The following is a 13,063-nucleotide window of genomic DNA, read 5'->3' on the forward strand; positions in this document are numbered from 1 at the left end:
TTACAATAGATGCTGTTTAAACAGGCATGGCCAAACTTGGCCCTCCAGGTGTTTTGGGATTACCATTCCCATCATCCCCGACCGATGGTCCTGTTAGCTAGGGATGATGGGAGTTGTAGTCCCAAAACATCTGAAGGGCCACATTTGGCCATCCCTGCTCTTAAGTAAATGGAGTTATGTGGCACCATGAGGTGGTGCTTTTCCTTGCATTTCAAGGGTTCCCCCTAGTCTTCTTCCCCCGACATTAAGCAGTGAAGTAGCAGTTGCCCCCAACATACCTGTCAAATGTACACAGCATGTTTATAAAAAGTTTTAGTGCAGCCATTGTCACATTAAGATAGCATATTCTGCTTAGTCAGTTTAGTTTCCTACTTCATGTATCCACTACCCAGAAAACACCTCCAATGACTTATGGGCAATATTCCCATCTGTGTGCTCTACTATATAGTGTGTACTGTAGAGATACATTATTGACTCCTATCCTGCAAATCCGGAACAATTCATACAAATTTCAAAGGAAAAGTACTCCAAATGTGATTTGTTATATATAAATGAAGGTTAATACACATTAGCTACTGTTCTGAAATAGGACGACAGATTTTGTTCGCTTCTAACATACAAAGCAGAGTCAGGATATAAGAGTTGAAAAAACTGAACACCAAGTAAGTGTTTTATTAAACTACAGACACAGTGGTCATAGTATAGAATGTTGTAAGAGATACTCCAAATCAGTACTTACAGAGGAATGAATCAAATGCTTTTAACATTACATTTGTTTATATCCAAGTTCACATATGTAGATGGTCTAATTTACCATTCTGGAAAAAAATAAGGTGTGTTTACCACCAGCTAGATGTGCTCACTGTATGCTCCGTTATTTTTATGCAAGGCCCGGGTGACTGGAAGTGCAGTTGTCAGGCAATTATAATTAACTGGACAGCCATTTGTTTCTGCACGACAAGGCATCGTTACAGGAGCAATCAGGAGAAAACAGGAAACAGCCAAGCACTCTGCACTGCAACACGCCACCTTAACAGCTAACCAGCATTACTCAACTGCTACACAACTGCGCCTAGTGCACAAAAATACATAAGAGAAGAGATTAGAATTTTGTCTGATAAAAACAAATTGTTCAAAATAATTGTCAGCTGTAAAGTTTAACGTTTGACTTGTAGATACTATTTCAACGAAGTATTTGCAAATGCATTTGAATTAAAAATTTCAGAATTTGAGACTAAAGGCAAAAATTGAGCATGTGGACAGCATTAAGCTATTCAGCATATCACAGCTGCATAGATCTTTAATAAACTTGAGGAAGCAAGTTAGTTATCACTTTTATTTGCAAAATCAGCACTACATGAACAAAAATGAAAATTTTACCTCACATATCCAAGCCAATAATGAAATCTGTAGTCGTTCACTTCACTAAATTACAAGAAATTTGAATAATAGCAACAAAATGGCACATAAATGTAAAAGTCTGCCATTTGAGGCCCAAAAGTAAAGTAAAAGTTAGACAAAGTGTTACAAAATAACCTTTTCAACAGCTGGTTGGTTGTGCCGGGATCTCTCCAATGGACTGGCGATTCAAACGATCGTACTTCCTCCAAGGCTTCCTTTATGTAGGTTTCTCATGTTTTTGACGTTATCTAGGTTTGAAAAAGGTATAGTTCAGCAAAGTACCCCTTTGTATGTCCTCCATATTTTATGGATGCTCTCAGATTCCTAGTAATACTGGCCTTGTCTCACTGTTTTAGAAATGTGCAATGCCCACCTCCCACCATGATACTGGATACTAATGTAGACAGCATGAGAATTTTTTGATACTGTTGAATCTCCATTATTGATGTTACATAGTGTCGGGCTAAGATCGAACTACCCTTAACCTGAATCCAGCCCAATTCACATTAGGCATTAGTTCTTATTCAAAACCTTGAAGAATCATTAAATAGTTGTGTAACTTAACAATTCTAGGCCCACTTCCGTTGAAAAAACAGGACCAAACAATTTGAGGGAGGTTAAAGACACACTATCCATTTTCCCCACCCTACATATCCTTAGAAGCCCACAATCGTACTTTAGATAAAACTGATTTCCATTAGCTCTTGCAATTCACCTTCCACTTTTAAAAATATTGGATGCCGTTCAGCATTGTAAACACAGGACTGATTGGTCATTAACAGGATAGTGTATCTTTAACATTTAAAGACAAACCTGCTCCAATACACGCCCACAGAAACTGGTCCCTGGAGGATCAGCCAAATCAGTTAAAATCTGCAATACTGGCCAATATTCTTTAAGCAAACAGGAGACCGCAGCTTTAAAGGGGAAAATGCAGATGTTGGGTAAGAACAGTAAGAAATAGTCATTTCAGAAATAGGTTGCGTCTCAAACAATAGATATTAAAAAGCAAGCTATTAATTGCAACAAAACACAAATATAGTCTCTGTAAAAAAATGCATTTTATTTTATTAGCCATAAGCTAAAATGCCCTCCTCAGAAACGAACATGCCCCATTAGGATTTACTTACGCTAGAATCCTGTCTCAAGAACCCAATACCCACTAGAGTGCTACAATACAGCATGCAAATACAGTAGGCCGCCAGACACGTTACCATATTCTTAAGATGACACAGCTCCTTCTTCTTCGGGAGACTTAGGAGGGCTCTTAGAACGGGACCTCGACTTCGATTCCCTCTTTGAAACAGGCGGGGGGCTTCTGGATCTGGACCTGGACCTCGATCGGGAGCGAGATCTGGAGGCAGATGAGGACTTGGACTTCGATCTCCTGGCAGACCTGGACTTGGAAGTGGAACGAGACCGGGATCGTGTGCGGGATCTGGACTTGGAGCGGCTGTAGCGCGATCTGCTTCGGGACCTGGAGCGGCTCCTGCTTCGGGACCGGCTGCGACGACGTCTTCTAGGACTGCGGAGAGCGGGCGGGTTAGAGGAAGGATTGAGAAAGGAGAAAAAAGGGCGGATTGAATAACGGATAGAAACTCACAATGCTATTTCCCGGCCAGATCTCGTTTATGACGCCTAAAGGGGAAAACTCCGCGCCGCCCATTCGATCCCTAGCCCTCGGGGATCACGTGGCCCGGGTATTTTCCCGCCGAACCGAGCCAAAGCGATCCGCAAAGAACACAGGCCTTTCGTTTGCCACCTCAAGTTACTCGCAACAATCGCTCCCTCTACCTTCACACGCCAAAGATCCCACTTTCCATACACCCCTCCACCCGCCCAGCCTTGGCCTCCGGAGCAGCCGCGGGGCCTTCTCTCCCCCCCCCACTCACCTCCTGCTCCGACGTCCGTAGCCTCCGCTGCCGTACCGGCGCGGAGGGGGCCCTCGGCGGCTGTGGTGGGAATCGGGCGGCCGCCCGTAGCGGGCCATCTGGACGCGCAGCTCCCGCCCGTCAAGCACGGCCCCATCCATAGCGTCCATGGCGTCCTCCGCGTCGCGCTTGTCGTGGAAGCGCACGAAGGCGAAGCCGCGGCTCTCTTTGGTGTAGCGGTCGCGGGGGATGTAGACGTCCCCGACGCGGCCGTACTTCTCGAAGACGCGCCGCAGCGTGTCCGGGGAGGTGCGGTAAGTCAGGTTGTCTACCTTCAGCGAGGTCATGCCTTCCACGTCCGGCGGCGGCCGCCCGTAACTCATAGCAGCGGGAGGGGAAAGGGGAGAAGGGAAGGGAGGAGGGGGTGACGCCGGAGAAGCGGAGCGGTGACGGGGGTGGGGGGGGGGAAAGAAGGCGCGTGACGAGAGGGCTGGGGGGGTGAGGAGTAGTGGCGGAAGGCCTCTTCCGTTAGGGCTGCAGGTGTTGGGACCTGCGGTGGAGTCTCAAGCGCGCGGACAGGGCCTCACTCGCTCACCACCATCTCCGCGCAGCCACGAGCAAATGAGCGAGGTGCCGCCCTTCCCCGAGCACTTAAGCGCCACAAAATGGCCGCCGGTGACCCGGAAGCAAATCGCGAGACCACCCTGCCCCCTCCTACTCCCAGAGTGGGGCCGATTCAAATTAAAAATCCGTTTTCGTTTTCCCAACCGAAATAGTCATGGAAACGCGCTGGCGTCAAGGGAGATACTGTAAACTTAATTACAGGGTTTTGGACGCTCAGGCGCCGTTAAGTTTGAAACCCCGGAAGAGATCACACACAGAAAAAAATGTCTGCTCCTGAGGACTATGCAATGTTTTTAAATTTGATGAATCAAATATGAAAGCATATTGTTTAAGATATGTTTATTACAAGTTGCGCGGTTTTATTTTTTTTTAAGCGTTCAAATAGCGCTTGTCGAAAAAGAGGAAGTATTGGATTCAAAATGGCGGCGAAGGGAGAGCGGAAACTGATCTTGAGGGAGCGCGCGCGCGAAATCTGTAGTACGCACGTAGCGTGCACGAGAGCCTTGGACGGTTTAAGGATGTGAGGCGGAGCAATGATGTCCTTCCTGCCGCAGTGAAGAGGCGCGAATTAGGGTTGAGGGCGCGACTACCTTTTGCCCCGCCCATTGCCATTAGTGATGAGTTAGGTGGAGGAGATGTTGATTGGAGCCGTGCTGCGTTGGTCTGATGTAGTGGTAGGAGTGAGGGTCGAATCAGAAGATAATAGCCCGCCAGTGTCTTTTATCAGAAGCAATCATGACACCATAAAGCAAGCTTTTTGCTAAGGGGACTGCAGATTACAACTGGTGCATCAGTGAATGGGAACAGCAAGAAGAAAAAAGAAGAAGTAAAAGTTTGGCATTTAAAAAAATAATCCATATTATGGAAGCATAGACCTATGTTACTGTATTTTGTTCTATGGAGGTTTATAGCCATTATTGCAACCTATCGTAACAAATTATGTTCTTTACAAAAGTGTTATACTGAAGTAAACAGATTTAAAGACATGTTAATTAGTAGTGCTCCCACATGGAGTATCTTTTTCTTGGGGCAATGCACTCGTGAGTTAATAAGGCACCCCTTTTGGGTTCGGCTATGAACAAAAATAGTGTTTGGCTACTTGATTCCACAAGTGAAATGTTTAGCTGACAAAATACTGAAATATTAGAGGTAATCACTCTGATTTATGAAATGATGGTTGAAGCATCTAAAAACAATGCCTCCCAACCTTTTTATGCACCAGCAATATCTTGCCCACATTCCAAACATACCACTGAACCAGAATGTATCACCACCTAATCTGTTTGTGCTGCATTGTCACCAAAAAGCTTCATGGGAATGTGTAACGCTTAATTAAAAATGTGGTTTTCTTGTGTGATGGAAGAATAAAGTAATAGAAATTATTACTGCATTACAGTACATGTTATATCCGAGTACTTCACATTCTAGTATGGAGAAAGTAAATTAAAACACTGACACACATAACTTGCATGCCCAATTAAGTAAATGATAGATATCTTACCTCTTTTTACCACTCATTGAGATTATATAAATATATGAAGCAGAAATGTATGTTTTTTTAATGGAGTCAACAATTCCTTATTAAATGTATCATTTAAACAACTAAGCAAGTCCTTTCCATGCTTTTCTGTGTTGACTAAGAAGGGAACATTCAGAACTGCATTTCCCAGAATTCATCAGGGCTTTCTTCCTTTTGGTCAGCTGACCTGACTTCTGTACTGCTCTTTAGTTCCTGTCCAGCATGAACTGAATGCTCTCTGTGCAGGAGTTCCCTTTGTCACCACGTGATTTAAAGTCTTTGGGCCAAAAACTGACTCAGAAAGTATGATGAGGAAGTAAAATGTCAAAGAAGATCAGCTGGGGCAGAATGCTTCATCTTTTGGGAGAGCCTGCTGTTGTTCACTGTGTGAAAGGTAGTATTTTCATTCCTGTTGCTTGGAGATTTTTCTCTGCTATTATTCTGCTTAGCTACATTTGTACATGATTTCCCTTCATTTGTCAGAATATATCTGTCGATGCCACAGTCAGTTTTACATATACGCTTATTATGGTATTTGTGTTGTCTTGACAGATTTTTTTTAAAAAGAAGCTTAAAGGGTAGTGACCCTGCCCCAACTTCAGCCAGAAAGCTTTTTGAGGAAACACAAAATGAATCCTGAGACAAAAAAACTGTTGAACATCATTGTTCTAGGAACAGCCTTTATGTTTATGTTCACTGCTTTCCAAACATGTGGAAATGTTGCGGTAAGTGAAAATATGAGCCTACCCCTTCCTACCCCTTCCCCTGAATGCATCCCTTTCCTTTCTTCATGGTGCTTCAGTCTGGTTATATTGTTTTGGGGCTTCAAGCACATGTAATGTGCTAACTCTAGTTTTGTTTCTTCTAAACTGTCTAGATTTAGAAATATTTCTGAAGCTATCTACTGCTTTTAGTGATACAAAATGCTAACACAGAAAATGATTAGGGCTGGAATCCTAACCTCATTGCCTGCAAGGATAGTAGATCTCAATGAACTTCCAAGTGAAAACGCATGTGATTCCCCACACTGTCCTGTGTAGCATTCGGATGATCTTTCAGAATGTAATGCTGAGGCATAATAATCTTTACTCTGTTTCTGTGCTCATGTCTGTGTGAATGCAAGGCAGAATAATCACCCAATTCTATAGCCCTGCAAGGACTGATATATATCCCCCCCCCAAAAAAAAAATTCCAGGAGCATGCCAGAGGATCATGCCAGGAGCATCCCAGAGGCTTGGGATTCATCTCAACATTCCTCTTCAAACACCACTGGGGAGAGCCATGTCAGTGACCTTTTTAGTGGGAACCAGGGGAATGGTTCTGGGGGTGGATGCCCCCCTATGAGGATGGACCTCTCTCTTTGGCCAAGGAAAGGAAGATCTGCAAATTCCTGGGACACCCTCCCATGGACTATAGGATTGTATTCTTAACTGCCAGCACTTGCACATCTCTTTTATAGAGAGAAACCCATGCCTCTCTAGATGTTTTTGGAGCACAGTTCCTATCACCCCTGACTATTAGGTATGCTGAGGCTAATGGGAGAAGGATTCTAACAATGTTAGGAGGTTACCATGTTGCCCATCCCTTTGTGTGAAATTCCTTTTTTTATCACTCCACCTCGCCCCAATCCCATGCATCAGGTTTCCTGGGTATAAGGGGAAGAATTCAATGTAGCGCTAATGAAGCATACATACACACAACATGGTCCAGTCTCACAACAAGACACCCTCCATGTGCCCCCTAAACCAGTTCTGGGCTTTCATCCAACCCTCCAGAGCAGATTTCGGGCGGGCTGGCAGGCATTTGGGGGGAGGATGGAGGGAATTCCTGTTGTGCAATAAGATCTTGTTCCATGCATGCAACATCAATCCTGTCCTCAATAAGCAGGAGTGTGAGAGAGTTATTCCCTTCCTAGTTCCCTGTGGATTATACGTAATCAAGGACACTTCCCACTCATCAGTTAGAATGTTCCATTGTAATCTCATTAATGTTACCTGTTCAAATGTAGGTTTCAGAATATCTGTTTGTTAAAGTAATGTGTAGTTTTGCCTTCAGGAGAAGGGGAGAGAAAAACACTCAGGGAGCTCAGAAAACTGATGTGCAAAACTTTTAACTTACTCAGGCTATCAACTTTCCTTTGCATCCTTGCTTTCTGTGTTGCAACATTAGTGATTATGAAAACCAGTGTTCACGTGCTGAATGAGTCAGTGCCTATATCAATGAAAGGAGTATTACAATAGCAACTACCTAATTCAAGGCGTTGCTTTGAAGTTTAATTAGTGTTTTAATTTCTGTTCATCTGTAGTTTGATTTCTAGTTCTGTTAGGTATCTCAAGTATTTATCATTTTAAAAAATCTTTAGATACCATATTTTAATCTTTTTAAAAAATTCTTTCCGTACAGCAAACCGTTATCACAAATTTAAATCACACTGATTTCCATGGCAGTGGCTATACAAGGTACTCTTCACTGATACTTTTCTCTTTTTGTTGCTTTTGAGTCGCACTATGTGCTGGTTTCAGACATAATGGAAAACAATCATTCTCCCTATCAATACCATGAGTTCCTCCTCCTTTTTTTTGGAGGTCCCAAACAGAGTTTCAGAGCTAGGCATTTCAAGCTAAACAGCTAATGCAATGTGTTGGAATGCTAGTCCCCATCTGCAAAGCAGTGAAAAAAGTGCATGAAGAAAACTAGACTTGCACCAAAGTGTCAAAAAATAGAAACCCCTCCATTTTGTCCCCTTCTGTGCATGTCCCCTTTCTTGTGGGGGAAGGGGGTGGGGTGAGAAGGCAAGCCGGTGTCTAACTCAGTTTTTCCCTGTCCATTTCACTGACTCATAAGGATTTATGTAAATAAATTGGTGATATCCTGCAAAACAACCTCTGCTCATTACACAGAAGTTATCTGTCTCTTCCAAAGTTGAAAGTCCTTAACAAAGAATGTGTTAAAAACACCCAGAAAAAAGTAAGGATTAGCTTCTGGATAAGAAGTTACAATGTGCTGGCAGCATTTAAGCTTAAGATACAAATGATACATTCCTAGTTATTTTCATCTCATAGTGTGAGGTAATTGCTAAAAGACAGTAACTCTAAATTATGTAAAAATGCATATACAGTGGTACCTCAGTTTAAGAACAGCCCTGTTTACAAACTATTCGGTTTACGAACTCCGCAAAACCGGAAGTAGTGTCCCTGTTTGCGAACTTTAACTCGGTCTACGAACGGAAGCCGAACGGTGGAAGGGCACCAGCGGTGGGAGGCCTTATTAGGGAAAGCGCGCCTCGGTTTAAGAACGGACTTCCGGAATGGATTATGTTTGTAATCCGAGGTACCACTGTATCTGCTTGTTTTGTGAAATGTATTCTGCTTCCATAACTGAGCTCTCCCAATTGATAATGTTTTGATGCAAGCCATGGAAGGGAAGAACAATGAAAATGGGTAAAATAATAATTAATAATAATAAATCCTTTGACTACTAATGGCTAAATCAGATTTGTCATTGGATATGTGTGAATACAACTTCCTACATTTCCTGTTTTGTGTTGTTTTTGTAGAGGGACCTACAAATTGATTGGATTGTACCTGGCATAACACAGGCATACAGTCCTGTGTTAATTAATAGATACAGTTGAGGAAGGCAAATAATGGCCAAACTGGACATTATATAACTGACCAAACTAAACCTCCTGATGTATATTCTACTCCAGTTCACACTAAATATATTACTTCTGGTAAATGAGCCACCATAGCTACTAGAGGGCCATGAAAATTTGTGTCCCAGGCTTTTTAGACTCATCTACCCATTGCACTGTGGGTTAAACCACAGAGCCTAGGACCTGCCGATCAGAGGTCAGCGGTTTGAATCCCCGCGACGGGGTGAGCTCCCGTTGCTCGGTCCCTGCTCCTGCCAACCTAGCAGTTCAAAAGCACGTCAAAGTGCAAGTAGATAAATAGGTACCGCTCCGGCGGGAAGGTAAACGGTGTTTCTGTGCGCTGCTCTGGTTCGCCAGAAGCAGCTTAGTCATGCTGGCCACATGACCTGGAAACTGTACGCCGGCTCCCTCGACCAATAAAGCGAGGTGAGCGCCGCAACCCCAGAGTTGGCCACGACTGGACCTAATGGTCAGGGGTCCCTTTACCTTTACCTTTACCCATGTACTATATGAAACCAAAGTGGCACATTGGTTGCCAAATGTGAAATAAGTTGCCATTATTTTCATCTCTCCAACCCCACTATTAATACATTTAAAAATTCTGAAATGACATTGAAATGTATCCTAATATTTATTAATAATTAGTGTTACTTTCCGCAGCATGGCTGTTATTTATGGGGTGTTTTCGGCATCCAATCTTATCTCGCCTTCAGTGGTTGCCATCATAGGACCGCAATTGTCCATGTTTGTTAGTGGTATCTTTTACAGGTAAGTCAAAATACGTAAGTCCTTGATGTTTCCTTCTGGCTATCTACCTTTTATTCATCTACCTTTGGAAGGCTGATTGTCCTCATGTGCAGCATCAGCAGGTGAGGAACTGAGGAACATGGGATAGTGGTTAGTGTGTTGGCTTTCAACACAGGATGTACAAGTTAAAATCCCTGTGCAACCATGAATCTCACTCGGGAGCCCTGATCAAGTCATCTTCTCACAGCTTAAATCAACCACTCAGGGTTGCTGTGAGGCTAATATTTTAAATTTTTAAATATTTTAAATTGAGCTTCTTGGAGTGGGTTACAGTGTAAGAAAATAATGGTTGTTAGATTGCATGATTGAAACAGCACGTCATAATGTGCTTTAGTGATATGTAAAACTTTCAGATATATTGAGCTGCAGTATTTTTTGCAGCTGGAGTAAGAAATTGACTTTAATATAATATAAAGTATTGCAGTTGTAGCATCAGCAATTTTAAAACTGAATCCCATACATTGCCATCTTTTCAGCATATATATTGCCGTTTTTATCCAGCCTTCTACTTGGAGCTTCTACACAGCCTCTGTTTTCCTTGGAATAGCAGCTGCTGGTAAGCCTTTTCTCACCACGCCTTGGTTCTCGTGGAACTTTAAAGCATAGTTTAGTTTAGGCATAGGCAAACTCGTCCCTCCAGATGGTTTGGGACTACAACTCCCATTATCCCTGGCTAACAGGACCAGTGGTCAGGGATGATGGCAGTTGTAGTCCCAAAACATCTGGCGGGCCAAGTTTGCCTATGCCTGGTTTAGTGCTAAGTTGGTGAGGCTTCATGAGCCCAAGCAAAGTGTTTGGCTTGCGTACTTCTCCCTCCCCTCTCGCACACAGTTTGTGAGTTTTGCTTTCAAAGAATCTTGGCTAACTGTTGGCAGTGAATCAGGGATTCTGGTTTAAAATAAAAGTGGTTTGTTAAACATCCCAACTTCATAACTTATGGTTGGAAGTTGGCTTGTATCGAAACTGACCAGAGCTTGTTTTAATCCAGGATCCTGGGTTTGTGTGCAGTGTTTAGCCAAGATTTTTTTAAACTGAAGCTAAGCTTGGCAGAACTCCTCCTGACTGTGCAGGAGAGATGAGGTAGGAGCCTGCAAGCCCAGCGGCTCACTTGGGCTCTGGGAGGCTCACCTGTGTAGCACTAAACTATGGTTTTAACAAAATGTGTGAATGAGGCCTTTCTGTATGCTGTTCCCAACTTTGTATCAGAAAGATCTAGGAATGTTTAGGTTGGACTTGGGTTCTTGGTAGGATCTTGAGATCGAGGCCGAGATGCCCAGAGCATATATTCTAGGCACATAATATGCCCTTTGGAATTGTTGATTTTTTTCAGCTTCCCCATCTTCCAAATGACAACTTTGCTTTTGAAACTCCTTTCAGTTTAAAAAGAGGTGTGCTATGTAGCATGAGGATACCCTGTTTGAGACGACAAAGTCCAAAGCTCCTTTGGACATGCAGAAGAACTACATGTGGTCTTTGAATCCAAACTTTAGCGTTTCTATTTTTAAAAAGCTCTTTAGTGTCCCCACTTCTCTAGTAATGATAGTTGTAAAGAAACATTAGAGAACTTTTATACCTGCTAGTTTGGAGCTGGAAGAAGAATGAATGAAAACAAAGTTGAATGTAAAAGATCCCCAAAATTATTCTGTTAGCAAATCTCTTGCTTTCTTAAGCTCTGCCTTTAAAAATTAAAAGAAGTTTGTGATTCGTGATGTTCCAACTTAGTAGGAATCCTAAAATCTAGGTGAGATGTTATATTAAATGTGTCGCATGTTACATGTTTCTTTTTCAATTGCTAACAGCTAGTGTGTGGATTTTTAGTTTTTTTAACAGTTGCATCAGGGGAAGAAAGGGCTAAACTCCCTCTCCTTGGCACCATGGTCTCAACAAGTTCTCTGTGCCTCCGATTATGAATTAAGATGCAAAAGGCACAAGAACAAGTGACATGGCTAGTTTGGCTTTAAGCACGCGACAGTACGTTTGTTGCATTTTTACAGCTCAAGCTGAGAATTATCAAGTTGGTATATCTTGAAAACGAAATATTTACACAAAGCATACACTCAGGCATGGATATGGTTTGTGTGAAAGGTTCCCACAGGAATTATTATTATTATTATTATTATTATTATTATTATTATTATTATTATTCCCTTAGGCTGCAAACCTAACACATTATCTAGAAAGCAAGTCCAGTTGAATTTAGAGAGATTTACTTAGGATCACCTTGTTCAAAGTAGGTAGTATTATAATTAACTTGTTGGTTTTTTTGCTGTGTCATTTGGAGATGCCCTGAAGTGGTACTCAAAGTCCAGATTAGAAATATGACCGTAGCTGAAGTGGCATCCACTCTGAAAGTCATACCTTATGCATCTTAAAAAGTATATATGATTCAGATTTGTTGCTGCCAGCAGCCTGCGATAAATCAGAAACTAACCCTTAGTGCCGCAGAGGCTGGCTGCGTTGCCAGCAAGTGGAGAAATGCCTAGAATACCTTCTAGTAATGTTTTATGTTATTTGGTATATATTAATTGTTGATGCTTGCAAGTGTGTAATTATTTTCACATTTTGAAGCTGGGTGATAAATGTTGTTTCACACATGGCAACAAATTCTATTTGGTATTTGAGATTTGTTGATGCTTGCAAATGTGTCATTATTTTCACATTTTGAAGATGGAGAATAAGTGTTGTTTCACACATGGCAACAAACTCAGCAAGGAGCTGCTGCCAATTCCATCCTTGTAGCATATGAAGTATGATATTTGTGTTTCAGACAGAACTTTGTTACATTCACACTTGACATTTTTATTAGTACACTTAAAAACATCTTGGGTATAGTCCTAAAAATCTGTGAAGTGGCCCAAATAGGCATCTTAAAAATACTTACGTGAACTAACTACCCTGGGCCCTCAGACATAGACACACATAAAATGTCAGCAAATCATAGATAACTTTCTTTCCTTGTTTACCTGTGTTCTGATTTAAATTTCAGTACTGTGGACTGCTCAGGGAAACTGTCTGACAATAAATTCCAACGAAAACACCATTGGCAGAAACAGTGGCATCTTCTGGGCATTATTACAATCCAGGTAGGAAACAAAATTATCACCTTTACTTATATCTATCCAATACGATCTTGATTTCTCCCTACTTGTTGTTTGTTGTTGGTAAAAAGCCAATAAAAAGTTTGTC

At 42.2% G+C, this 13,063-nt stretch overlaps 2 protein-coding genes and 1 long non-coding RNA gene across 13 annotated transcripts in view; 1 reads left to right on the forward strand and 2 right to left on the reverse strand.

Annotated features, from left to right (window-relative positions):
* Positions 1-636: 636 nt before the first annotated feature.
* SRSF2 (serine and arginine rich splicing factor 2) lies at positions 637-3,958 on the reverse strand. Of its 8 annotated transcripts, XR_014522131.1 has the most exons (5): positions 3,294-3,934; positions 2,616-2,926; positions 2,215-2,318; positions 1,537-1,649; positions 637-1,072 (listed from the first exon to the last, which is right to left on the reverse strand). XR_014522131.1 is itself a non-coding variant. In XM_083487715.1 (3 exons), exons 1-2 carry the CDS (start codon positions 3,653-3,655, stop codon positions 2,623-2,625), a joined length of 666 nt encoding a protein of 221 aa, XP_083343841.1. In that variant the 5' UTR covers positions 3,656-3,941; the 3' UTR covers positions 637-1,649; positions 2,616-2,622. The 8 variants fall into 8 exon arrangements, 2 of the variants coding, with proteins under 2 accessions (XP_083343841.1, XP_083343842.1); XR_014522130.1 differs by lacking the exon at positions 2,215-2,318 and having other exon boundaries at positions 3,294-3,935; XR_014522132.1 differs by having other exon boundaries at positions 637-1,649.
* Positions 3,959-4,218: 260 nt separating this feature from the next.
* The window catches only part of MFSD11 (major facilitator superfamily domain containing 11), a 36,588-nt gene continuing 27,743 nt past the window's right edge, over positions 4,219-13,063 (forward strand). Inside the window, exons 1-7 of one of the 4 annotated variants that reach the window (XM_083487609.1) lie at positions 4,219-5,809; positions 5,968-6,140; positions 6,293-6,477; positions 7,819-7,874; positions 9,731-9,838; positions 10,354-10,433; positions 12,864-12,960. In XM_083487609.1, the coding sequence (XP_083343735.1) occupies positions 6,406-6,477; positions 7,819-7,874; positions 9,731-9,838; positions 10,354-10,433; positions 12,864-12,960 (413 nt within the window). In that variant the 5' untranslated portion in view covers positions 4,219-5,809; positions 5,968-6,140; positions 6,293-6,405. Of the gene's footprint in view, positions 5,810-5,967; positions 6,141-6,292; positions 6,478-7,818; positions 7,875-9,730; positions 9,839-10,353; positions 10,434-12,863; positions 12,961-13,063 lie in introns of those variants that run through there. The other 3 variants (XM_083487608.1, XM_083487607.1, XM_083487610.1) reach the window with 3 other exon arrangements.
* LOC310699609 lies at positions 8,526-9,724 on the reverse strand. Its single transcript, XR_014522152.1, has 2 exons — positions 9,577-9,724; positions 8,526-9,225 (listed from the first exon to the last, which is right to left on the reverse strand). It is a non-coding gene; the product is annotated as an uncharacterized lncRNA (long non-coding RNA).

Source organism: Podarcis liolepis (assembly GCF_965112155.1).
Source record: "Podarcis liolepis genome assembly, chromosome: 2".
NCBI classification, from domain to species: Eukaryota; Metazoa; Chordata; class Lepidosauria; order Squamata; family Lacertidae; genus Podarcis; species Podarcis liolepis.